Raw genomic sequence first — 26,162 nt, forward strand, 5'->3', positions numbered from 1 at the left:
ACTATAGACTCCCATAAAGCGTTCGATGCTCTGTGCTGTAGTAATGAGGAGTATGGCGTTAAAGCTGAGTATTGTCTTAATTGTTTCGTTTTTAGTTGTGAGTAAATGCATCGATAATAATTGAGCGATAAGTTTCGCGTGCTTCATGTGTGATTTTTGTAGAACTTTAGCTTTGCTCATCACGACCATAACCATGGAGGCAGAGAAGGGAATGACGATGGCGGTCGAGATTGGGATAAGGGATCACCATACTGGAACAGTTATCCTTCCACCTCAAACGTGTTAGTGTACTCGGTGACGGCGCTACCCGGATTAACGGTTAACAGGAATGTGTCGGTAACAGTTCCTACTTTTCCTATTAATACCTCGTTTGATGTAAGGACAGGATAGCATGTTTAATCTTAACTATTCAGCAAGTACGATGTAATAATAGTGTGCATGCTTTTTCATTAAAATCAAAATAAAATATATACATTATAAGAAAAATGAGGTTCTCGATATCCGAAAGTGTTAGTGTGCGATAGAAATACAGGAATGGTTTCGAATTTAAATAATGACCAAGTCTCCGCAGTACGCAGGACAGTAACTATAGGGTGACGTGAAAATTTCAAGTCTTAAAAAGGCAGGCCATGGCATGGTTATTGAGACATTTAAGAAAAAATAAGATAAAAAATTATTTTGGCGTTTTATATTTGAAGGCGAAGAATCGTTCCACGGAAACTGAAAGGAGAGGTTCTATAACATTGACAACAAAGTAGCACGGCTCGTAAGCACTGAGCATGGGGCAGCGGTTGTATAAAAGACATAAATTAATTTACTTTTTCTGTTGCTCAGCACTGATTCAAGATTCCTCCAATCTGGCAGTGAGAGGAGTAACGATTCAGGAAGAAAAATATGAGGGAGATGCTATTTAACCTGCAACTCGCAGACAGAGCGAGTGAATAAAGTCCTATTTTAATTTTTACAACCCTTTCAGGTGGAAAATGTTCAAAGTATTCTCTAACCAAAGTGTTTGCTTTGAAGACGGTAGAAAATTAGTGGTCAAAATACGTGGCACGGGGTGCAATGGGAAATAAGTAAATAGTGAGATCTGAATCGCGGCCATTGTGTTCAATGGAGTGAAAAGTCCTGAACCAAAAGGCTAACTGAAACAGGAGCACAATACATAGCCATATAATTCACAATTATCATTTTGTGGAAAAGCTAATTGTGGTTTATGTGTGTAAAGTGACGTTGAGATGATGGTGGAGCCGGAAGTGGTTTGTAACAAAAACTTCCATAAACATTGTCCGAGCCGTATCGTAGGCTTCCTGCGCGGGGTAGATGAAGAGTGTAAAGATGCTACAACTGGTCCGTGGATTGCAATCACTTTTTTTAGAGCGGTGTCCTGGTGGCGGCTTCATAAGCTTCATTGAGCTGAAAATCTCCGTGGAACACCGTTACGGCAAGAGCTTTGAAACGCAAGCACTGTAGTACGCCGGAACTTCGGAGTCACCGGAAAGAGTTGTACATTTCATAATATTATTGTGGATTTAGGTGAATAAATTATAGCGAAAGTAGAAAGTTAATCAGAACGTGAGCGTGGGACACCCTTAGCAGTAGCTCTCGTATTTCATCTGCTTTTCGCCGTACAATTCGGTGAGGGCATACTTCAGCAAACTGGAAAACCTGTTAAAGTGGTGACAGAGGAGGACGGTTACAGGAACATTCCTGCTAGGTGCTTGAAAGAGGCGGAAAATTAACAACACTGTTAAACTAGCCCAACACAATGCGGAAGAGTGCAGCCTACGATAAGGCAAGAGGTGACAATTCCCATAAATGAATTGCATTAAAATGGAGTGAGCGTCATGGGGTGGAAGAGGGTGTAAAGTGAAGAACGGTAGTGTTAGTAAAAAAATATGTGTAGCGTGTGAGAAAGATAATTAAGATTTACTGAGTTTTTAACTCTCCGAATAGTACAGATGGCACCGTTTTTGTTCAAAAACATTATTAGTGTTTTAATGAAACAGTTTGACTTTGATAACCGTATTTCATCAGCAAACAGTTTTGCTCCTAACCAGAGAGTTGAAACGATTTTTTAAAATTATTCTTGTAAAGACAATGAGATGCTCAAAAATACGTTTCGAAGGTTATGGTTGCATTATTACATCGTGGTATTTGTATCGTTGTACGTATGTTTTCCATAGCGTAATATGCTCTATGTAGTTTATTAAGGTCGTGTGAAATACTGGTATATCCGATCTTACCATACTAAGCAAACCAGATATGAAAAAAAAAATACTTGCGTTCAATGATGGAAGCTGGATGAAGGCAAATGGATTACTTGACATTGTTTTAGTTGAGTTTTTATTATTTTAGTTTCAACAAATAATACGTTTTGGCTCATTAATGTTGTTTCAGCTATGGTGTGGCAATCGTACGAAGCCATTACCAAGCAAGCCATCAACCTTCAAATTTACAAATATTGCGATTGGGTAGCTCGTTAAATAGAATGTTAATGAGTGTTATTTGTTTGATAACTCAGGTAAACCAGCAATAAGAGACGGTACATCGTACGGCGTACGAATACGAATACAAGTGTTCAAACAAAGAAAATACTACATTGGTAAAGAGCAGTTGCTTAAAGACTATCCGGTTAGTTGGACTCCGTCAATGGTGGTGATCGGTTGTGTTACGAACTGTAAAGGTAAGCTGTAGAGAATGCAATGGTTTAAGTGATTTTAGTCCAAGTTTGGAGAAGTAAAAACTAGAATTAAATTTCTTAACGATTGTTCTTAATACGTGCAAGTGGTTTATTGGGTAGCATTTCGATTGCGCTCTCACGAATTTCTTGTTTTCGTCTATCTTGTGATGATATAGGTTGACTTGTGCTTTCGTACCTTTTTTGTTGTGATTGTCCTTTTTTTACCAGTCTTTCTATACAAAATAGAATCCGACGTATGCAGGTGTATTTTTTTTCCATGTCACGTATTCATCGAATATGAAAAGACATCCATCATTCACGCACTCAAGAATATTGCTTGTGATTTGTGAATAAATCGTTGAGGATCGTTTGGCAACAGTGATGGTATTCGAATCTGAACTTCCATGGCTGAAGCTAGTGAAAGTACCCTAGTGTTCCTCGAAGGAAGCTGTCAAACAAATGATGACCGTCACTTGGGGCTCGAGTACCAAAAGGCAAACGGAATCAGAACAGGAAATGAAAGCAATCCGATTCTCAAGCGGTAAATCGGTAAAAACCTCGCCGTACGCCACAACAACAACGGAGGGTGCATTTACAATGAGGCCATCGTGTAAAATCTGAATAGAAGATTAGGTACGGTCGTGTAACGTCTTTGCCACAGTTTGAGGGGGTTCTCTGGTACCGCACACTTAGTGACGAAGAAGCGGCATGAGGATAGACTTAGACTGGCACTTATTTGCGAAGGAATGGTAGCTGATTCGACGCCATCTCGAAACGGTCGCTCTGAAGTCAAGAAGGGCAACATTATTTATGGTTGTGGCAGTGGTCAGTGCGTGGTAGGAGTCGATGGCTTGGCGTGGGATCGATGGCGTTGGTATGGGCATGGGTGGGTTTAAAAAAGTTTTCGTGAGAGAAAACATCAAATCAATTCAATTTGTTACCATTTTCTGAGGATTGCTGATTCTTTCTTGATTGCGCTTGAGCCTCGATGGAATGGTGAATAGAGCTTCGTTTGGCATGGTTCGGATTTGTTGCGCCTTCTTCTCGGTACTTTGCACAACGAGAGACCAAGCGAGTCTAATGATAATCAGGATATGGACCTAGGAAGGACGGTGATGGGCGATGACGTCCAAGAAATAAAAATTTAACGAGGGGAAATTGATATTTGTCTAGCTCATAAATTGCTTGCATTTTTTGTGGAATAAATTTTATAGCTTATTACATCCAATTTGTAGCTTCGAATATTGAAAAGGGAGTATGTTTCGGCTCGTGATGTTTTGACCCATTACAGATGACATCGTGTACAGTTCGCGTGCTGTTCGTGTTAACCCTAGGAAGAATCACGTCCATGGTCTCCACTTGTTCACCTGATGACACATTGTCCAATGGGCCTAAAAGAGTGATCTTAGATCTAGACGGAGGTGGTGATGATGCTTGGGCTTTAGTAATGCTGTTGATGAATGAAGCGAAGTACAACATCTGTGTACAGGCGGTAACTTGTGCGAATGGCAATGCCGCTGTGTCCGATGTAGCGGTTAACGTGTTAAGAATACTGGATAGTTTAAACCGTACGGACATCCCAGTGTACCTAGGAGCCAGCGAGCCTCTTATTACACCCGAGTCGAGTCGGAACATTTCACACTACTTCTGGGGTATGAATGGTTTCGGCGACGTTGAGTTTGATTCCACGCCTACAACGAGTACGCTACCAATGGTGCACGCTGTTGAGAAGATGAACGAGCTATTTCAGGAGGTATATTCATGCTATCTGAGATGTGTTGCAATATGGGAATTGACAGTTCATCCCGTTTTGTTTTGTGTAGTATCCAGGACAAATCACACTGCTAGCTGTTGGTCCTCTAACGAACGTTGCGCTTCTGTACAAGATGTATCCGCAAACAAGGGAAAAAATAGGTGCTATATACATCCTGGGAGGAAATAGACACGGTGTTGGCAATACGGCATTAGCAGCGGAATTCAACTTTTTCCGTGACCCAGAGGCGGCACACATTGTGCTTAACAGCTCGCCGATGATCGTGCATGTGTTTCCCTGGGAAACGGTTCTTTCTCAGACATTCACCACCAGGTGGCGTTTCAAAGAGTTCGAAGAGACGACTAACCCAGCTATTGAAGTCCTGAATCGCGTTGAACATGAAGTGTACGCAGAAGAGGAAATATGGACTCCGTGCGACATGTATGTGGCAGCGATTTTCTTGAATGACAGCATCCTGGAGTCCATTCAGAGCTATCACGCGGTAGTAGAACTAAATGGTGCCGTTACTCGGGGCATGATGGCGATTTTGCACCACGTCAAGGATGTTAAACAGCATAATGTGGTGGTCATCGACAAGATAGATGCAGATGAGATCCAACGAATGTTGGTATCTCTAAACGATATGTGATATATACCCGTTCAAGAAATTTCTGGATCGTCTATGTAAAGTTCATGTAATGAAAAAATCGCAAAAGCAAAAAACAAAGGAGCGCATCGAGTCGCGGTGTGTGCATGTGATAAATAAAATACACCAACTGCTAATTAAATGATTTACCATCCGAAACGGGATGAGACATGGGTTTTGTATAAGCTTGTGGGTTCTTTTCAATTTGTCGCGGCATTTATGCTCCAACATTCTGCTGCAAAGCATTCACTAGACAATCGTACTGAAAGCGTTTTATGTTTTATTACATTTCTCCAAGGCATTTTTTTTTATTTTATTCAACTGGCGAATGCACAACTTATCTACAAGCGAATGTTCCACACGTTGTTTTGAGGCTATGCGAATTTGCATCAACCACATAAATCCTTTCATATCATCGTATTCATATCATAGGTGCAGTAATAAAAAAGGAGAATCCTTGGTTCCTTTCAGTGAAACGGTTGTTTTCAAAGGTGCGGATAGGACTGGTAAACGGATTGGGGTGAACTATTTGTTGTTTGGATTTAATTTGGTTAGCTAAGTATAAAAATGTCAGTTATGTATTATGGAATTACAATATCCGAAAAGAATTTTCATTGTCAAGTGCGCTAGATGGTGGGTATAAGTGACAAAAAAATGAATTAATAAAATTTTCTCATTCAGTGAAAGGCATGGTGTATGAAAAGCAATACCGCACAACATTTTAAAACCATCCACTTCACGCGCCTCCGAGAAGCCGTAGCTCAACTCCATACGTGAATCAGGAAGTGGATAGCGCTAAAGTGTAATAAGGATCTGCGTGCTTACCTTTTAAAAGTTCAAAAGGTACTAACTCGTATATGGCTAGAAAAGAACAAACGGTCACGCAAATGTATGCACGACTAAATCAACAAAAAGTAACTGAAAAAAAAATGAGAAGCTGCTCCGAAAGGATACTATAATCTTGAGAAGAGGATTTAGCTGAAACGGAAGTTAGCTTTTGGTATGAATTAAATAAAAATATAAATTAAAAAGAGATGCGCTCTCGATGGTGGCATCGTGCTGAAGATTTGAAGGAGAAGGAGCGAAACGAGCATAATTGTATAAAACATTATTATTACGCTCCACGTGCTCAGGTCAGCTCTGATGCGACACAATCTCAAAGAAGGTTTTTTTGTTGTTGCCACAGAACACATGCTAAAAGATTATGCCGTGGGTAGTGAAACAAAAAGACAAAAAATCACCCAAACGACAACATTTTAGCCGGAAAAGTATGAAGGCCGGAGAGAAGGAGTGCGAAACTCCCTCGAGGCCTGCAAACATCCTTTTCCGCACGCATCGTCGCTACACAATCGTGGACGCACGTTTATCTGCTTTGCATGTACAAAGAGGTTGTAATTTTTAAAATTCTTTAAATGCTCACCGAGCATCGCAAAGGCACAGCATAGCAGGAGCACGTAATGTGCACGGATACTTCTGGGTAGTGGTCTATGGTCGTGTCTATGGTGGGCTTCGTGTCGGTAGCTTTGAAGAATAATGAAATTAAAATAAGCACTGTATGCGCAAACGGGGTGCGCGAACCCATATCAAGTACGCTATAGAACGAGAGCCACGAGTCGTAAGTGAAATTTTGCGAAGCGTTACAATTATTTAAAATTGCATATGAGCAAAATATATTACAATTATTATTAAAAGATAACATTCAGAGCCCCACGAGTAGAGGCGACGCAAACGACTTTCTTTTATCCCATTGCTGTTTATCTCCCGTGAGGAGTTGCATGGTCACCCAGCGTCCGTACGTGGTGGCACGTGATTGGTGCCGCTTGCCTACATCTCTGTTTACGTGCGAATGCATTACACTTGCTATCCCTGTCGGAAAATTATGGTGGTCGCATTTTTTATTCGCGAATAAAGAACGGGCAACGATGCGTGTGGATTTTGGTGTGTAAAAATAAATTAAAATTCTTGTGGTCAAAGCTAGTCGTTCCCCGTGGCGTAACCGATTAGGGCGTGGAAGCTGGTCAAGATCTTTCGCATAAGAGTCGGGTCGGGTACTATGTTGGTTGGTGGTAACTTTCCCCGAAAGGAAGGAGGCCACCAAGAGCAGGATGCAGTTGGAAGCTGTTTCTTTTTTATGTTTTAGATTTCCCATAGGGGAGCGAACACTGGTGCTGGTGCAGTTGAAGTGGTTAGAAAAGCAAGGGAATGTAAATTATCTCCACAATGGGTGACATGGCGCACGAGTCCCTAAACGCGATGAAAGCAGAGAAGCTGTGGCCCCATTTTGGGATAAGATAGCTCAGCTTTGGAAGGCACGGAAAACAGTCACATAGTAGCTGCACATCAGTTAGTTGAAGGCAAAGAGCTGGATAAAAAAAAGATTCCCACTAGAGAAACGAGAAAGTTGAAATGAAATTAATTTGGAAAAACTTCGAGATAAAAGGCGACAACGTTCCGGCAACTGACTACTTATTGTCCACTCTACCTTTCGTAGTGAGCGTCGCATAACGTGTGTGACTTTCGTGTTGTTGGTTTGATAAGGTTATGTGGTAAAATGGTGCAAACAATGATGCCTCAAGGCTAGGCAGAAGTCAAACACAGTTTGCTGCGTTGGGCGTGGTAAATTGTCGTCCATTGAGGGCGTATGTTTTTTTTTTGAAAATTGAAAATTCTCATTCGCAAAAATATCTCAGGAACGATACTACATTGTGTAATCGATGATTAAAATCACAGAATTCTCCTGACAAATTCGTAACAAAAACGGCGTTCATAGTTTCCTACATTGGAAGGAGGCAAAATAGAAGACTTGCTTCAGAATGCTAATCACATCTGTTGCATGTTTGCGGTAAAGATTGCCTCGGATTTATGAAGATGACTTCTTCTCCGGAATCAACGACGTGGAAACTCCACACACCAGTCTCGTGAGAGGCTGTAGCTAGCAAGCAATATGACGCGATGGAGTAGATAGGGAGAGGTAGCGCGATTTGCAAGATTCGGTTTCGATATATGGCGTGCCTTACTGAAGAGGCAAAAAAGAACGTTTCGAACGATTTCCGCACAATTGTACGACACGTGTTTCGATGTGATGATGAGAAGAAAGCCTTTGCGCTAGACAGGCGTTGCGCCAACCGATATTGTAAATTTTAATATCACGAATTTTATTACTTTTTGATATCACATTTCCTTCAAAGGCGTACAAGAAGCCGCACAATGTACGGTGAGGATAACGGAATTTTTTGCTTTCATGTTTTTTTATTTCATAGAGTTTTTTTTGTGAAGAGTATTTTCGTCGAGTGCATACTCGATCGCTCCGGCTAACGGCAACCGCGAGAGATGATGTGCCAAGGAAAAAATGAAGGAATCGTGTACGACAGACAGCCATGCTTGCGGTACAGCACCATGAAGGAAGTAATTGATATTAGGGAATAAATATTGAATACATTATTTATCTATTATGTATGGTAATTTAGCATGCATAATTTATTTGTAGAGAAATTTTTCAATTCCGCTACGCCATGTACCGTATCTTTCCGTTCTTATCTGTCGAGGCGGATTTTGACGATCGGCGGTAAGTGATTTTCCCTCAGCCAAATGAACAGTCTATTAAAGCTGGCACGAGCTGGATGAGACTTTACATCTGACAGCCATTTTCCCGGCTCGCGGGATTCAATGCGTTGCCAATTTTTTCACAGTAGTTTGTGCTCGATGAAAAATGAAGGCCATCATGGGGGGAAAATAAGAGCGAAAGGAAATCAAACGATACGAAACGGATTGAAGCGGGAACGTAGCGGAAGAAGAAATTATTGCTTAATAGAAAGAAAATGATTAAGGCGATATTGACGACGAAGGAGCTCGTGAAGGATAAGAGTGTACGGCACCAGGCGTACGACGCGGTGCACGAGTCGCAGCGATGCTTGAATGATTTCAAAGATTTGCGTTGGCTTGTGAAATTTAATGGCGTGCGGAGAGGAAAATGTGGCGGCCAAGGGCACATCATCTGGCGTTGGGGTGATATTTTTTTGTTCTTTCCCTTCCAACAGACGCCGTTTGCTTCGGCTTTGCGCATAAATTGCACATTAATTTTATGGTTTCACCATCAATATGGTGGAAATTAAGTGAAAGGAAAGAGATATTTCAAGGATAACGACTTTTTGATGTATGATTCGGCGGGAAAAGCGAGAATGCATTCGGGAAAGTCCCGGTTGAAACGAGCGATAAGAACGATCCATTAGCTGCAAAGCGTACACTGTGAGGCATGGTGGAAGTTTTGGCTAAGGAACTTCTCAGAATGGCTCATTAAGCATTAACTAAAAATATTGATTTGTCGATCGACAGCTAAGAATGTCTCAAAATAGGCTAGGCTTTTAGACGATAAAACTTATGTATTGCTCGTGCCGTCGTGCTTGCATATTATTTAGATTTTAGTAATTCTTCGATTGATGGTGAATGTATCACTGTTGAATGAATAAATGTTGAATGAACTGTAATGTCTAATAATTGCCAGAGAAAGCATTCATATGAATACAAGCAATTACTATCACCCTTCCATCCTCGGGTGAGGCCTAACATAACGTAGCCCCATGAGAAGAAGTCTATAAATACTAACGCGAAATGAATAGCGAAGTTTGTTGATATCCTTGCCATTTGTTTACGGTGTCGTGAAAAAAGAATGATTGTTCGAGGAGTGGAACGGAATAAACAATATATTCATTTCACATGTTCTACATACATCAATGCCTGCCCTTAGATAAATTCCCCCAAAATAGTCAATCTCAACACACATTTCCCACATGGTGGTTACTAGCTTGGTGGTTGTTAGTTGTGCTATTCTAAGTCCATGACGCCAAGGGTGGATGAATAAACAAATGCAAAATTCCAACCGAATCGAACCCGAACGTAAGCGTCGTTCCTATCGGTGTCCTATCTGTCACTTGAAATCTGTAAGATTCTACCCCAGAAAAGGCTTCCCGTCCTCGGCAGGGTTTTTTTTTGGTAGATTTCGATATATACGCCGCTAGGGAACGAAAACTACCCTCTACGTCCTCCTAGACGATTGTTTGGCAGAATATAAAAGGATTAGGGAGCTCGAACGCTGGAAGGGGAAAGAGAATTCGGAAACCAAAGCATGACCGAGCGTAGTCGGTAGTCGCCGGAAGGAAAGGAACAGACGTAAGGACGCGTCTGATACGCTTGAAGTATTCGACATTTCTTCTTTTTTTAGTTGTGGTTGAATGGGCAATTGAGCAGCATCACATATCTCACAAATCTTCGGCACGGAACCCCGCGGGTCCTGCCCGGAAGATGGAAATTCAACCTCGAATTCCACTCGCTCCCTGAGTCGCACGACGCCCGAAACGTATGTGCCGGAACTGGAAGGATATTGGAAAATCGCTTTTTTATTGCACCAGACGATTGAGACTGTCCGGCGTTTCCTAGCAAAGGATGGGCACGATTGTGTGTTTTTGCTTCCGCTTGGGTTGTTGTACATTTACAGCGAACCTCTGTGGGTTAAGAGATTTGTTACAGATATGTGGAATATGGTTGGAAAACATTTTTTCACCGCCTTGGGCAAGGCGAGGTTTGGGTGAACAGATAGCTTTCCGATAAAGTGGAAAAGGGTCCACAATTGAGTTATGGCATTCGCAATTGTGGCCACTTTGCAGCTAAAACGGGCACGCCTGCCTAATCCAGGGGGATGGAGAGTTTTTATGCACTTTTAATGTAATGATATTCATCATCAAATTTGTGTGTGTAGATAGCATGTGTTTGATTTATTGAACCGATATGCCGAATGTTGATCGGTGCTTAGTTCTGCTCAATTCGTTCCCATATTTGCATGTCAGGGAATGCGTTTGTTGTGAGTTTGCTTTAAGTATTGCTCAAAAGATTCGTTCGAAACGCACTGAACAAGCTTGAATTGTAAGAATTACAGTGTTTCTTAAGTCGGTTTATTGACAGTATAATTTTCACCACTTCGCATTTTTACACTCTGTGTGATGTGAGGTACCTTGCTATCTTTTTACACATTTTGACGTAATCCGATAAGCTTCGTCCTTTTTCACATAATAAATCAAGTACAGCGCGGATAGATAGTGCGAATATCGCGCATATATCCTATAAATACGTGAAAAACGGTACTTTGGCCGATCCTCCTGACGTGTTTCGTGCGTTCGAGGGGTATCGGTATCGTGTTGCAGCAATCCATACATCATGCGAGAGACTGCCGGGAGTGGCATCTGCCGGAATGGAGCAAAATCGGGCGCTAATGTGCGAAGAAGCGTCGAAGGAATTTGGGAAAATGAAATTTGACAGTTTCCAGCATCGAAAGAAGTGTTCCCTACCGGCAGTGCTTCCACGGCAGGTGAGACGTTCGCTCGAACGATTCGGGCAGCTACCATACTAGCCTCGTGTGCGATGCGAGTGGCGCAAACACGTAATGAAGTGTCATGGGCGGCGCAAGTTTCCTCGGAGACGTCTCCCACACGCTGCCGGTGGTGAATTATGGTCGCTACTTGGAGGATGAAATATCTATTATTTATTGCAATCACTGACATCTTCGCATGAACTTGTCCCGTTTGTTGGCGAAACCAGGAAATGGCGTGGGTGTTAAAGGCTCGAACCGCACACGCAATCGAGTCACGTCCAGAGAAGATCTTTGCCGCTGGCGCGAAGGCTTCTCCTTGGGAAGCTCCTTTAAACTGAGCTCAAAACGCGCTAGCAACACGAACTCCAATCCAATCATTATAAAGTGCTGCCAATATATCATCGACCCTAAATCGTCAACTTTTGCTGCTGTTTGCCGGGATGGTGCAGACGCCGGGGATGAATTTATGTAAAACCAATCCAAATAAATGAACCTGTTATGCGTAAAGCCGTTTTTCCTTTTCCGGAAGGAACTAAACCTCTCGCTACAGGAATTGACACTCAAGGGTCGTTCTGAAAGCATCCTTTCAGCGGACGGCGGCTAGGAAGATGATTTATTCTCGGTGATTTATCGGTTTCTTTTCGCGCGCCCTGGTGGCAGTACTTTTTTATCCTTGGTTAAGGGGTGGAGGCAAACAGGAAATCCTTTTCTCAAAACGGTATCGTAATACGGGAAGCCATTATCGCCAAATGTGCAGCTGTCAGTTGTTGCTAGGGTCCGATTTGACTGGTAAATTTGCCGGAAAACGAAAATGAACTTTATTTTAGAGCACAAAAGATGTGCTGCTGCAAATGCATTGGCATGGACAGTATGATGCAATGGTGCTCTCTACAAAGTGTCTGATGACACGTAACGTTTCGTGCAACATTGTACTTGTATTCGTTGTTCAGCAACATCGTAATTAGCGCAGTGGTCTCGAATCAATCGGATTGGGGCGCTCCTCACGGCTCCTCTAAATCCCGCTACAGGTGGGGACTTTATTTAAAGGTTTGTAGCAATTCGGTCGCTTGTTAGTTTTTAGTAATGGAACGTAACGTAAGGAAGTTTGTTGCATGGGTGATGCTGTGGTATTATATTGTTCTGGTAGACGGTGTAGTAAGTATTGCCATGCGGTTAGAGAACGTAGTGGGCATGTGTTTGATCTAAGAAGTAATCGTTTTTTCTTCTTTTTATCCCTAAAAAATAAGTCCTATGAAATCGTGTTAAATACTTTTGAAGCAATCCCTCAAGATATTAAGGATTTGATGGATTACGGCACAATTAGACCAAATCGTCAGGGAAGGAATGAATTAGGCGTCACAGGGTCGTTTACGGTCTTTCAAAACATCGGTGCGGAAACACAGGTGTGTTAAAATTATTGGAAGTGTTGCAAATGTACTAACGGACTCGTGTGACCCACAGATACACTGGTCCGTGTATAAGGTGGATATCATGGGACATAAACGAATGTTTCTCGACGGAACAGGATCCTTGTGCCAAATTATTGCGAAGGATGAATCAATTTACCCGCAGCTGCTTGAAACATCTAATCTACCTCCTCAAGATTCTTGTCCATTTCCAAAAGGCAACTATACGATCTTTAATTACATCTTGGACGAACAACGATTTCCACCTGTAGCGATTCGTAGCGATTGGCTATTTGAGGTTATAATTACTCGCGATGGCAAAGTTTGCGGAGGGTTCAGGGTAGGTCTTACTACCAAATGATCCAGTAAGCGGAAATGCAACAATAATCGCAACCAAAGAACGAGTCGATTTACCATTGAAATAAAGCGAAACACAAAAAAAAGTTCAGTCCAGCAAGGTTTAGAAGAGGATAGTCGAGGAAAGCAGCTAATGTTCATATGATTTAATAGCCATTATAATTGTGCGTTATTGTGTCGGATCGCAATTATCTTCCACTGTAGCTGATTAAATCAGAGTTTTGATCTGGGACATGTTCAACAAGAGTTTTCGAGCACTTAACAAATTCACTATCGTTAGTCAAGCCTTTTTCATGTCACATAACCGTGTTTTTATTGGACTGTAATTAATGGAGAAAAATAACGATCTTATCATTACCGACCACTGCTGTATGTAATAGTTCTGGAAATATCCCATAATTGGCGTGTTTTTCTTTTTTGTTTTTAAAGATATAATATTTATATAACCTGTTAGGGAACGAACGAAATAGCCATTTTATGAAAAGACAGCTCAAAGATGCAGGCGGCACGTGTATTTGTGATTGGTTTATATTACGTGTTCTTGTTCAAAACATGCTTAGTAAGTATGTCAAGGTTATAAATGGTATTACAAGTTTTTTATGGTTGGTACCTCAATTTATTACGGTTTTGGTGTTATTTGCAGATGTATGAATTTTCGTTTGACTCTTTAAAACATTTGCCGCTGAAATATGACGATATTGTCGACTTTGGAACCTTGCGCATGAAGAAAACAGCGCCGAATACTTGTGTCATTAGTGGAACTTTTTCGATGCTTCAGTATCTTGGCGATGAAGTAGTAGTAATATAATTGGTCCTTAGGATGTTTTCAACTGGTCCTCATTTTGATTGATCATTTTTACCAATCTATCAGATTTCAGGAAAGTTATTTCGGAAAGTAGGAAGCAGCAGTACAGTTCCTATGATGACGCTGTCGAACACCTTATGCAAAATGATCGAAAAGGACGTGATGCTGTATCCTCAGTTGTTGGAGCATTCAAACTTTCCTGCGCAAGGGACTTGTCCGATACCGAAAGGAAACTATACGTTGAATGATTTTGCAATCGATTTGAAAAAAATACCTCAGGTGCTTCCTTACGGAGAATGGGTGTTTTTGCTAGAGTACTCAAGAAATAATGTGGTTATAGCCGGACAAGAGGTTTATTTCACGATTCAAAAATAGGTCTATATTACAAAGCAAACTTATTTAACCAGGGGAGTTAAATCCTTGGCTTGTTAGTTGTATCTGAGAAAAAGCACAAATAATCACATGTATAAAAGCATAAATAAAAAGATAGAAAAATACACCAATGTTTCATACGAGTAAAAGATATGTGATATATGATGTGTTTTTATCAGTCCTCCATTGCAGTTGATGGGAAGAAGACTTCTTTTGGTGAATCTTTAATTTTCGAGTTTTTGTCAATAATCATTCACCAGTCATGGAACAACATATGAAGCTGCTGGTGCTCATAACACGTACGTTATCGGAAACATTTCTTCCCCGGAAGCCATCCTCCTCGACAGCAAGGACCGCGTACCTCGAAAAAGTGGCGAACCATGGTAGGAAAATTTTGACATACATGGTATACGTGTGATTATCGTATAAACCACCGAATTATCGGACGAACTGGGCTCAGGAATGGAGACAAAATCGTCCGTTGCTCGGGTTGGCAGGTTTTATTTCTTTTTAACTGCGCTTCGTGACACTGACAGCATCCAACGTACGCCCGGGAGACAAGCGGCAATTTTGGTCGAGGCATTGCGCCTGCAGGGTAGGCAATCGGAACGGCTGGTAGCACGGTTTGGGTCCATATCAATAAAAGCGAGGAATTCTCACATGGGCAATTGTCACCGGTTCTACGTTGATGCCGAAGCTACGGTTACTGTACCAACTGCCTGCCCAGCAGAAGCCATCAAAGAGTACTCGGCTCTTTCGGGACATCGTAAACGGGCGCGACCGTGGCCGCAGCGGCGAGGAAATATAATCTGACCTAGCTGGCTTAAGGTTGCATATCTTTCGGGCAAAAGATGTTCGCGCTGACAGATGACTCGCCTCCGAGACGGCGTGGCAATGCATCTCGGATGACGACGTGAAGTCCACCCGCCTCTTCGCTAGCTCCGTCCAGTTTATGGGTTTTTAACAACTCGTTAGTTTTCACTTAAGACGTTTTACGTTCTTCGAACGACGTTTTCTCGTGACGTGGCTCCGTGGGGCGTGGATGGATTGTCTGTTCGCATGTACAGTCGCATTGTTGTACCGCCCGCTCGGCCATCGAGAGCCTGTCTTAGTTCCTGAGTCATTCCTATTTTGGACGATTATGGTCTTTTGGAATCCCTCGGACGTAATAAGCAAACCTAATCCCAGCTGATTTTCTTTTCACAGATTCGATGAACCGACAATGCCGGTGCCCCAAGAAAGCTCGGATGAAATGAAACGGCCCCAGAAGATGATGACGGAATAGGCCGCAGGCTACGGGGTGGTGTTTTATAATTTGATTATAAATTAATTTTTGACCTCAACAAACAAACCAGCAACCGCCGGTTTCGGCGAGCGTGCCAATGAGAGCCCAGGTGGACGAACCCTTTTTTCGCTGCATTGGCTTCCGATGGCTTCCGGAATTCCGGCTTACGTTGGTTCATCATGGCAGGATCTAGCCTTTGATCTGCTGGCGGCACTTTCTGGGTGGTTAGGCGATGGCGAAATCCCGAGCGACCGAGCGTTAAATTTAAGCCATTTGACTTTACGGCGTTCGCTACTTGTGCATCCCGCGTGAAGGGGGCGCTGCTGTCACTTTGATTGGTCCATAAAAAAGGAACGGGAGAAAGTCATAATGAAACGACGGAGGTTGGCGGATGGTAATTTTGCTCCGTGTTTTTTTTTGTTGTTGCCTTGGGTCTTTGGTCCACTTTCACACCGACCTCTCTTGGGGTTCCTCTCGCGGACACTGTCAACTCGGACAGGTCCCAAGACGGGGCATTAGGATGAACAAAAAGGACGTCGCACGTCGAGTCAGCCTCGCACAGGTCCAAGAAAAGAAGAAAAGCACAGGGTTTGCAAGGAACAGCAGCAGCAACTGAAACGGCCGATGCCTTCCTGCCGGGTTCCAAAACCTTTGGACAAGCGTAAACTGTGGGAGTAATGACGACAGCTCCTCAGGGACCGGCGTCGCTTCTGTTCGGTATGATTTATAGATATTATCTGTAATTTGAAGATATTTGATATTTTTTATGTAAATTCATAATTAAAAAATTTATTAATGTCCGTTCGCAAATGCCCGTGTTCAAATGCTGTCCGATGGCGATGGATGATGGCGCAGGGCTGGGAAATCATGAAATTTCCGTCATTCGCCTTGGGAGAGCGAATTAATATTTCCACCCGTGTTGCTACGGACACATTTTTTACTTAGTGAAACTAAGCGGGCTTTGTACGGGGTAATTTTTTTTTTACAACATTTGAAACTCTGCACCAGTAATGAGCGATTTAAGGCAAACAAAAAGCAGATTTTATCAGTAAATCTACAGTTTAGATGTATACTTTGAATGAAGCTATATAACTAACTCTTAATTTATTGATACAACAAAATACAAACGCTGAAAACTAGAATATGGTTTTGGTTGGTGCATGATTGATTGTTTCCCGAAGCACTCCGTACGATTGTGACCATATCAAACCCTATTACTGTAGTAGAGATAATTACTGGTAGAAGTCGAAGAAGTTCCATTTAAACTAAACCGTATTTAGGACATCATGAAGCTTGTTGAAATGTAAGGGAATGAAAACTGAACGAAAGTTTAGCTAGGATTATCTGTGAACGTGAAATCAAAGTTGAGTCGTAATTATTGCCGCCAGCTGACAGCTAAATGCAGGCATGTAGTCTGTACGGATAGTCCTCGATTTGTTGTTTCTCTTCCTTGTTTTATTGCTGTTTCGTTTAGATTGATTTCGTAAAAGTTTCAGCAAATGGTAACGTAACCTTAGGAAATTTGCTAGCCATAGGAAATCGAACTGTCATAAATTATGTTACAAATTGCCCTCACGGCCAAACAGTAGGTCGGTTGATGAAGGAAGAGTTGTTAGGGATAATTAAATTAAATCGAATCCAGACCTCGTAGACCTGTTACCAAAAAATGTGTTGTCAAAAATTGGTCATTGTTTGCAGTGGAAAACTAGCAGAACGGAAATTGCCTACGAAAACTGGTAGACTTAGACTCTACCAGCTGGCCAACGAACATTGGCGGAAGCAGCGCAGTTCCTGTGATTAAGTTTTCCACGCTCAATCACAGTCATGCAAAGGCGTTGGATGCGACCGAATGCGGATGTTTTGTAATTGGAGGCATAATGTATGCTGCTGAAAAGTTAAGCTATTACATTCATCGAAAAACTATTGGACGGAATGAGGATTTAATTTTGTCTGAAAAAATGTAACATTTTAACTCGTGAGGTGGATCGTAAATTTTGAAATTGAAAGTCTAACTAAGTGATACAACAGAAATGAAGAAAAAACAGCAACATATCCTGACAAGATGACAACGCCAATCCTTTTAAGCTGATAAACCGCCCAAATACAGCAATGCTATCATTCTGCAGGAGGACATTTGAATTTTTCTTCTATCCTTCTTATTTTGTAGTAAAGCATGACGAAACAGCCGCAATGTTGAGACGCGTTTGTTTGCTGCGTCTTTAAGCTCGGTGGAAGAGCACCATTTACAGCCCGTCCGTTTTATTTGCCGCTGGGCGGATGTGTTTTCTTCGCGCACGCTGGTGACACATTTCAGCCATTCTGGATATGCGTTTTTTGTCGTTCTTCAATCACATCAAAAGCATAATCGGTGGAAATTCTTTTCAAATTTAGCGAGCGTTTTTTAGCGTTTTTCCATCATCGGTTAGGTGGTTTTGTCGCGACCCGAGCGATATCACGTTAACTCAATCTTTTATCTCAATCATTCTAGGGCTCACCGCGCTTTCTTGGAGTTACGAATAGTAGGCTGCGTTTGATGGTTGATGAGGTGCTCTTGTCATGTCAGTGATGCGAATACCAGGCGTAAGTGACACACCGTAATTCTGGAATGTATGTGTGTGCTCGAGCTGAAAAAATTCATTTCATTATGCTTGAACCATGTAAGATTTGTACCCCAGGTACGGTTAACCTATGCATAGAGAAGTTCAAACGATTTACTTCACTTTAAAACATTGAACATATATTGAAATCAGTAAAGCTTCCATGCCTGCTTAAATGTATTTTGTATAATCTTGAGTAACATATTTATTCAGGTAGTTTTACTACTCCTAGGTATTTCCAGATTTGGATTGCAGATTTGTTAGAGGTTTTGAAAGTGTATAATAACTATTAAAGGGTGTCCTTACAGCTTTTAATCACGAACATGTACGACTACAAGGAATGGGGAGAAAGAAGTATTAGAAATAATGATTTTTCTTATGGTGTGAACGTTAGCAAAATAAATAAACGAGTTGTAATTTATTGATTAGAGGCGCGTTTCGAACATTCAGAAGCTTCAGACTATTTAAATTAATTTACAGTTTGGTGGATTACATAAATTAACACTTTGGTGGACGTGTGGTGAGTAAAAGTCTCTTCTTCTCTTTTGGTAAAATTCGACCGCAATCGATAGATTGGGAACTCAGAAACATGCAATATGAAGTGAAGTTTACCAAAAATAACACTTTTTTGCCTCTCAGTAACTTTTTTGGCGATACTTTATCAGAGAGATCTTGTACTGTGATTTATGCTTCCATGCGGTCGCTTAAGCAACCGCAAAAGGAAAAAGATTTTCCTCCAATTTCAACCACTCCTGGGTGGCGGGCATCTTCATGGACAAGCGTGGACCCAAGAGCTGCGGAGAGGCTGGAAAACACATTCAATGATAACCGGAGATATCATTGCCCACGGTGCCACGGCATAGGCGAAGGCGTAAAAGGGCATAAATTAATTAATGAAATTAACAATAAATCATAAAAATTTAATTTAAAAAATCCACAAATTTTCCATTTTTCTTTCTTTATCGGGCTTCTGGCGCTGTTCGAAGTTTGTTTTTTCTCACTCCTTCCGCGCTTCCATCCTGTGTACTTTAATTTCGTACCGTGACGAAGGTCCAGCCCGGATTGCGCGGTAGAACAAGGGGACAAATTTGGGGGGAGTGACGAGAAAACAGTAACCCTTTTACTTGAACCCAGGCGGTCACCCAGCCGAGCCGGGCCAAATTTTTCTAGTTGCTAGTTCATGGCGAGACTCCCTTGAGTTGCGGGGGTACTTTTTTATGCTCGAGCTGCTGCCCAATCCCAATCCAGCCGTGCCAGAAACCAATCCCGATGGAAGGCGCTGATGGCGTAACAACACCCCAGCCCATCCTGGCGCGGCATAGGCTCGAAGGAGTCGGGCAAGAAATATCAAATATTTACTTTTAATTCGGATCGTTCTTTTTTGCCTTCACGACACGCGAGCTCTTTTCTTTCTCGTTTGCATCGCATTCGCTTGGAACTCGTCAGATTTCCTTGATTTTCCTGCGTTTCGTTGCAATGCGGTGGGACTCTTTTATTCGGTGTGTATTTTTTGTTCACTTGTGCTTTTTGGACTTGAAAGAAATGGGAGACGCAGAAATGGAAAAACGAAGAAAAAAAGTGTATGCAGAATTATACAGGAAGCAATTTTCCGCCGGTGGCATCAAGCAAAACGATTCAAGTACCGCCTGTGACGGGGTTTGAATTTTTTTTCCGACTACCAACCCTTTCAATCCGGTACACCCTTCTGCCGAACCAACCGCGGCCAGGAAACCAGGGTAGTAAATCTTTCAATAATTTAGCCCATTTTTTTGTACTCCTTCCTCAACTTTTTTTAAGGTTGTTGCTCGCTTCAGTTATTTCTGTCACTTTCTGCCAAACTTTTGGCCACACGAAGGGCCGTGGACCGTCATCCGGGTGGGCTGCCTGCAGTCGCCGGCGACGTCCTGGCCCCGTTAGCCAGTGGCTCCAGTAGAGTGGATAAGAAATGAGGCAACACGGAAAGGTTTGATACCTCGGGCGTATCTGGATTCGGTGTGATTTTTTCCCAACCAGTATCGTCAGCTTGCTTCCTTTCATCCTCCTGGGATAGAGGGCTGGCGAGCAAGGGTTGGGGCGAAAACCTACAAAAACGTACCACCGACTCCTTGCATTTTGAAAGTTCTTTAATTTCAATTTTAAGCTAGAGTGAAAAGATGAAAAATTCATCGCCATTTGTCACGTGTATTCGAGCGTGGCAATGGCAAATCAATCATTGGATAATCTCTTTGATGCCACCAGTTACCATTTCCAGTTGGCAGCGGGCCGCTATCCGACGCCGGGCTAGGATGCGTTGAATGAATGGTGAGAAGAGGTTTGGATTCATCTCGTCCGGTTTGTTTGGACCAACGATGAACGATACAATGACCGCTATGATAATCGTTATCAGAGCTCCCATCGTAGTGTACCACAAGTAGGATACGTGATAGATCGCGAATTCTGGCTCGCTAATGAGACGGTAAATAGAAGCATACACGATTACATACAACAACACACGGTGCTACACTGCAGATCTCTCACCTTGGGGTTGAAGCAAACGATGGAGCAGTGGTGTTGATCGCCAACATGCTCATTGGCTCGCTGGCGATGAAATGATAGCTGCAGCCACGAGTGTCCACTGGCTTCATATCGAAAGCTAGCTCTCCAGTGGCGATAGCTAGCTGTGCCTTGAGACAGATCCATATCATCACCACCAGTCCCACGGATCCTCCAACGATAGCACCCTGGATGGAGAAAAAATACATCTGTCATGTGACGTCGCTTAAGAGCACCAAACGCGATCATTTACCGTTCCATTAGCCCAGGGAATCAGTACACCGAGTGTGAATATACCCAGTAGTGGGCCGTTGCTCACGCTTCCGAGGCTCATGGATAGCTGAAGAACAGATCCCAGTTTTTCCACCACCAATACCAACCCGACACACATTGCTCCAAACACGGCCACAACCGCACGCATGATTATGCTGAAAGATCGAAAATGCATGCCGATCAAGTAGTTCGTCCGACTTTGGTCCATGTTCACGAAGAACTTACGAAGTCTGTTTCTCTGTCAGGGGTCGATTGGAGAAGGGCTTGAAGAAGTCTTCGAGCACCACGGCTGACATGGAATTGAGCCCAGTAGAAAGAGAACTCAGGGCAGCAGAGAAAACTCCCGCGACAAAAAGACCCGGCAATCCCGGGAAGTCTCCCAGAGTGTCCATGACCAACAACGGCAGCAGCTGATCCTTGGCCTTGGCTAGCTTGGTAGTAAGCGGGTCGCAGTCGTAGTATTTGGCGTAAATCAGCAGCCCACTGTAGCAGCAGAGCGCCAAAAGCACCAGCGTTCCAAAGATGAACGTCCAGAGCGCTTTCTTAGCGGCAGCCATTGTTGGTAGCGAAAGGTAGCGTTGAATCATGTTCTGGCTGACGGCATTCGTTTTCAGCCAGTAGACGACACCACCAATCACGCAGGAGTAGATGTTGTGGCGTGTGGTCATGTCAAAACGCATATCGGGACCTTCGATGCGGCCGCTTGCCTTCGCACGATCCATTACCACGGAAAAGCCTCCAACGTCCAGCGTTCCTTTGACGATGATCAGCACCATAGCTCCGAACATGAGGACCGTCTGGACGACATCCGTCCAAACGACGGCTTTCAATCCTCCGACGCAGGTGTAGAAGATGCAGATGACACACACTATGGGTGTGATGAGGTGCACGTTGATGCCCGTTACTTGGTTGAACGCCAGCGCAGGAACATAGATGACTATTGGCAACCAAGCCATCTAGCGCAGGGAGCAAACAAACGCAAACGTCATAGTTCGCCAGAAATGACGCAAATCTTACAATCTCAGCCAACGATCAACGCGTTGTTTAGCGATACGTTCCATTTAAGCCACTCCACAAAGTCGTTGTTGACGTTTTCGGTAGGAGTTCACTCTCCACCTCACGAACTTAATAGGCATAAATTGGAAGATTACCGTGTTCCGACCAAAACATGCTTCATGCTTTGTGCTCTGCTAGCGCCTCAATTCTGCGCCTATTGGTCATCGCGATTCTGGGCTGACCTTCCGAATGAAAATACGTCGGAGAGCTACAGCTGTAGCAGAGAAGCTTTACTTACCGTGGCCAACGTAAACAAAATTGATCCAAAAAGACGCATTCTTCTATCGAAACGTGTTTGCAGGTACTTTTGAATGAAAGAAAAGCAATTGAGAAATTGAGCGCGTCATGAAGCAGCATTTGTTTTAGCTGGTTTTAGCTCACTTGATAGGTCGATGTTAGTTTTAGGTTGTGGAAAACGGGCAAATAGAAGTACATCATGATGAAGCCCATGCTTATCACACCGCCAACGATGTACATGTATTGAACACCGTAAAGATAGATCTCGGTCGGTGTACCAAGAAGCGAGATGCCTGAAATGAAGCTGTAAAACGGTAGCATCAAGTGAGAACTGCTGTGAGCTGGAACGTTACAATTTCCTGTCAGCTGTTGGCGTTTGTTACCTTGCTATGAGCGACAGTGATACTGGAATAATCTTCATCTGCCGGTTGCCCACTAAGTAATCGGCCTCTGCTTCACCCTTTTTGGCTTTCTTTTTGAGAAATCCAAAATAGATGCCGATCATAGCGCAACTCAGCAACATCAACACAAACACCACATAATCGTAAAGGCCGAATTTTTGCAGCGAAACCTTCACTTCATCAACGTTAAGCCCAGCCATTGTGATAGCGTGTGACGTAGGCTATGGCAGGTTTGTTACCAGTAAAACGATGCAACTACAATCTACACTTTGCGAACGATGGAAGAAGAAACCTTTAAACAACGCTTTGATCAATCATTGTGCGCATCTCTTCACTTGTCCGTGGACGGTTGAACAGAGTGAAATTTGCAACACTTTTCACTCGCAGATGCACACGATGACGGTGATCAAAGACGATGTTGACGTTACGGTCTTAGCCGCGCGACTAACCGAGTACGATCGGCCATAATCCTAAATAAGAGTTGGACGATCTTGACTGCTGGACTGCTTGAAGAAGCGGTCAAATTACGGCTCGTTAAGGGCTGTTGGTAGAATTCGCTCGAGAACACGGAGGGAAATATTGATCGTGAACCAGTTCGAGCGGCGAGTGCAATTTCGAGTCAATTCCTACAGCGAAGTTCATAGCAGTTGGTCGTTTATTCAATTTTGACGATTAGAGCCGGTTATCATGATTGTCATGCGATAGGTTCATGTGGCTGAAATGGCTTCTTGGCACCCGCAGGGCGATCTTCAAGGGATATCCACCTGTTGACCTGCTGGTTATCAATGCCCCAGCAAGGGCAAATGGTGCGCACCTTGAACCTAGATTCTCCCCTTCTCAATTAGTGCTCCAAAAATAGCCTTAATAGCACCAAGCCGAGGAGGCGTGGTTGAAAAATGTTCCACCGTGACCTAGAACAGGACGGCTAGCGCGCACTTTTGACGAGAATTAGATTTAGTGAAAGGATTTCCAACTCATCTCATGGAAGTTGTTTGGGAACGGAACATTTTCCCCTTTCGGCGTGTAAGTAAAGATAATGCCGAAAGAAAGACGGAGAAAATGAGCGAATGTGGATGACACGGAGAGTAAGAGAAAATGCCTGAGAGAGTGCTAATTTGATAAGATGAGACCTGCGTTTATTAGCGAACCGTAGCTGGGGCAGCATGTCGTCGGCTTTGCATAATTCGCTCATAATACGAGCGTGAGAAACGGAGTGCAACCGTGAGATTGATGGGGTCGGTGGGGAGCGTTAAGGATGTTGCCATCGTTTTAATTAGATGAGAGAATGAACGAACGGGGAATGCGAAAGTGGAGAGCTTTCTTTGTAAGGTGAATAATGAGAAAATTCGCTCTAATATCTGCCTCACTCGACAGGTGGCTGGATTGTGCTGATTAGTAGAATTAAAAAAATGCCACTTGACACCTGATTTAAAAGAATAGTATGCCGTGAGTATGCTCTCCAGGGGCTCCACATTGTGCTTCAAAATCGAAGTAATCTTTTTCTCTACTTGCGCAATAATACTGGCAAACGGCCAAATGATACATGGGAAAGAAATATTTTTGTTTAAATATTAAGCCAATATATGGTATAAGCAAAAGACGAACATAACCGCATGACGACTCAAGAAACACTGGGCGTCCGCTTTTCCCGTTATACACCTTCCGTCTGTTCATTGAGCATGGGCATGAGGGATGGGAATCATTGCTTTCAAAATTATCAATACCTATGAGTCAGCGTATGGTGATATCGCGCAGCTAGCAAAACGAGAAGTCATTCCAAATGAAGGGTTAAAAAATGGTAGCGTGTAAGATGCAGGAGGTCAAGTAAATATTGTATTTCACGATGAACTAAGAAAGGTATGCCAGAAAAACAGACTAGGTAAATATTATTGCATCGGTGAATGGAAGGGCGATTTCTCTTTTGAACGTAAAGGGTTGGAATAGGTTCTTTGAATGCAGGGAGTGTATAATCGAATTGTTTTGATGATACAGCAAGTGAGCCGAAAGACATGCATGATTGTTTGTCGATTCTGTCCCAAGCGAACTGCGAAATGTTTGATTATGGCTGCTTCGCTGGATGGAATTGAATAAAATACGTGTCATGCATTGTGTCATGATAGAACAAAAATAAAATCGAAAATATCAACATTGCAAGCGTTACGCAGCCAACAACTGCGATGTAGAGCGTCCTTTGGACCGGCCGATGACGTAGAACTGGTCATGGCTAGCACGGTTTTAGATTACTTGTTTTCATCCCCAATAAGCCCCAGGCCTGCGGTACGATGTAATGAAGCTTTGCGTCCTATTGCGTGCCGTTACTCTTGCAGACTTTTCCCTCCAGTGTGCATGAAGATTGGAGATGGCTATTAAAATCAATTACCCCGTTGTCGTAGCCACCCATCTCGAACGCTCCTAATGCCAGGTGGTGCGAGGTTTAGGTTTGTTAGGAATTGCATATTGCTCCTGTGGTCGTGTTGTTGTGAGTAAAGTAGCGACTAGATACAAGCTCGAGAATCTAGACGGTATTCGCAAGGGCCCGCTTGCTCACAGGGTTGTTACGTGAGTTTGTACTAATCGTGTCCAACGACACGTCGATCTAGCTAACGCCACTACGTCGAGCAGACCACGAAACGGCTAGCCAATCTATTATCAAACGCCGAATGCCAGGGGTTATTTTGGCTGTTAATTGATTTGTATTTACATTAAATACATGCCGCAAGGCGCCAATCTGTGGTCGTGTATGCTTAGCATTGCAGAGAACGGACCCCGGATTGGCAGCCGTGCGCTAGATTGGATCTGAGTAATCGTTCGTTCGTTGATATGCGAAGTTTTAGTAAGAGACAACGCTCATGGCCACCGATTATTGAAGAATTCGGAATGAAAAAAGCAAATGCACGTAGAATCAATTTTCGGTTATAGTGAACGATTCACTTTGGGATTGAATGAAAACATTCGCACGCCAGTGTTTAGAATGTTGGGGTAATATTGCAACTTATGGTTATGGTTTGTCCAAAGCCATCGTAATTGAATGCTGATACAAGAGTTTTAATGCAACGTTTATTTTATAACGTTTGTGAAACTCGAATGATCTATTTTGAAAATGAATCGCTTTGTGCGTTCGATGGGGAGGCTACATTATTACCAAGGACGACCATCTTACTTCTCACGAAGGACGCAACGCCGTTAGTGTAGTGATCTGTTTGATTTTGAATAGAGTGTGTGTCCTTTTTTTCCAACTGAAGACGTAATGAAATTTACAGGAATCAGCAACACCCGCACGTTGGTGGGATTTTTTTATGTCTTCTTGGGTGGTACAAATTACAAAATAAAACGAGCAAAGTGTACAAAGCGAAATGAAACGCCTCAAACAAGAGCATCGCTGTGCAGGGTGCGTAGGG

The 26,162-nt window shown here is 42.9% G+C and overlaps 3 protein-coding genes across 4 annotated transcripts; 2 read left to right on the forward strand and 1 right to left on the reverse strand.

Moving 5' to 3' along the window:
• Window positions 1-4,031: 4,031 nt before the first annotated feature.
• LOC128721145 (pyrimidine-specific ribonucleoside hydrolase RihA-like) lies at window positions 4,032-5,085 on the forward strand. The gene is made up of 2 exons (XM_053814867.1): window positions 4,032-4,436; window positions 4,507-5,085. Exons 1-2 carry the CDS (start codon window positions 4,032-4,034, stop codon window positions 5,083-5,085), a joined length of 984 nt encoding a protein of 327 aa, XP_053670842.1.
• Window positions 5,086-12,526: 7,441 nt separating this feature from the next.
• On the forward strand, window positions 12,527-13,249 carry LOC128721149 (uncharacterized). Its single transcript, XM_053814872.1, has 3 exons — window positions 12,527-12,538; window positions 12,691-12,846; window positions 12,905-13,249. The coding sequence occupies exons 1-3, from the start codon at window positions 12,527-12,529 to the stop codon at window positions 13,208-13,210; spliced, it is 474 nt and encodes a 157-aa protein (XP_053670847.1). The 3' UTR covers window positions 13,211-13,249.
• Window positions 13,250-19,721: 6,472 nt separating this feature from the next.
• On the reverse strand, window positions 19,722-23,050 carry LOC128721429 (sodium-coupled monocarboxylate transporter 1-like). Of its 2 annotated transcripts, none has more exons than XM_053815182.1 (7): window positions 22,747-23,050; window positions 22,508-22,667; window positions 22,365-22,430; window positions 21,296-22,026; window positions 21,051-21,225; window positions 20,801-20,985; window positions 19,722-20,709 (listed from the first exon to the last, which is right to left on the reverse strand). In XM_053815182.1, the coding sequence occupies exons 1-7, from the start codon at window positions 22,962-22,964 to the stop codon at window positions 20,475-20,477; spliced, it is 1,770 nt and encodes a 589-aa protein (XP_053671157.1). In that variant the 5' UTR covers window positions 22,965-23,050; the 3' UTR covers window positions 19,722-20,474. The 2 variants fall into 2 exon arrangements, with proteins under 2 accessions (XP_053671157.1, XP_053671156.1); XM_053815181.1 differs by having other exon boundaries at window positions 20,783-20,985.
• Between the last annotated feature and the right edge of the window lie 3,112 nt (window positions 23,051-26,162).

This window comes from Anopheles nili, chromosome 2, assembly GCF_943737925.1.
Source record: "Anopheles nili chromosome 2, idAnoNiliSN_F5_01, whole genome shotgun sequence".
NCBI lineage: Eukaryota > Metazoa > Arthropoda > Insecta > Diptera > Culicidae > Anopheles > Anopheles nili.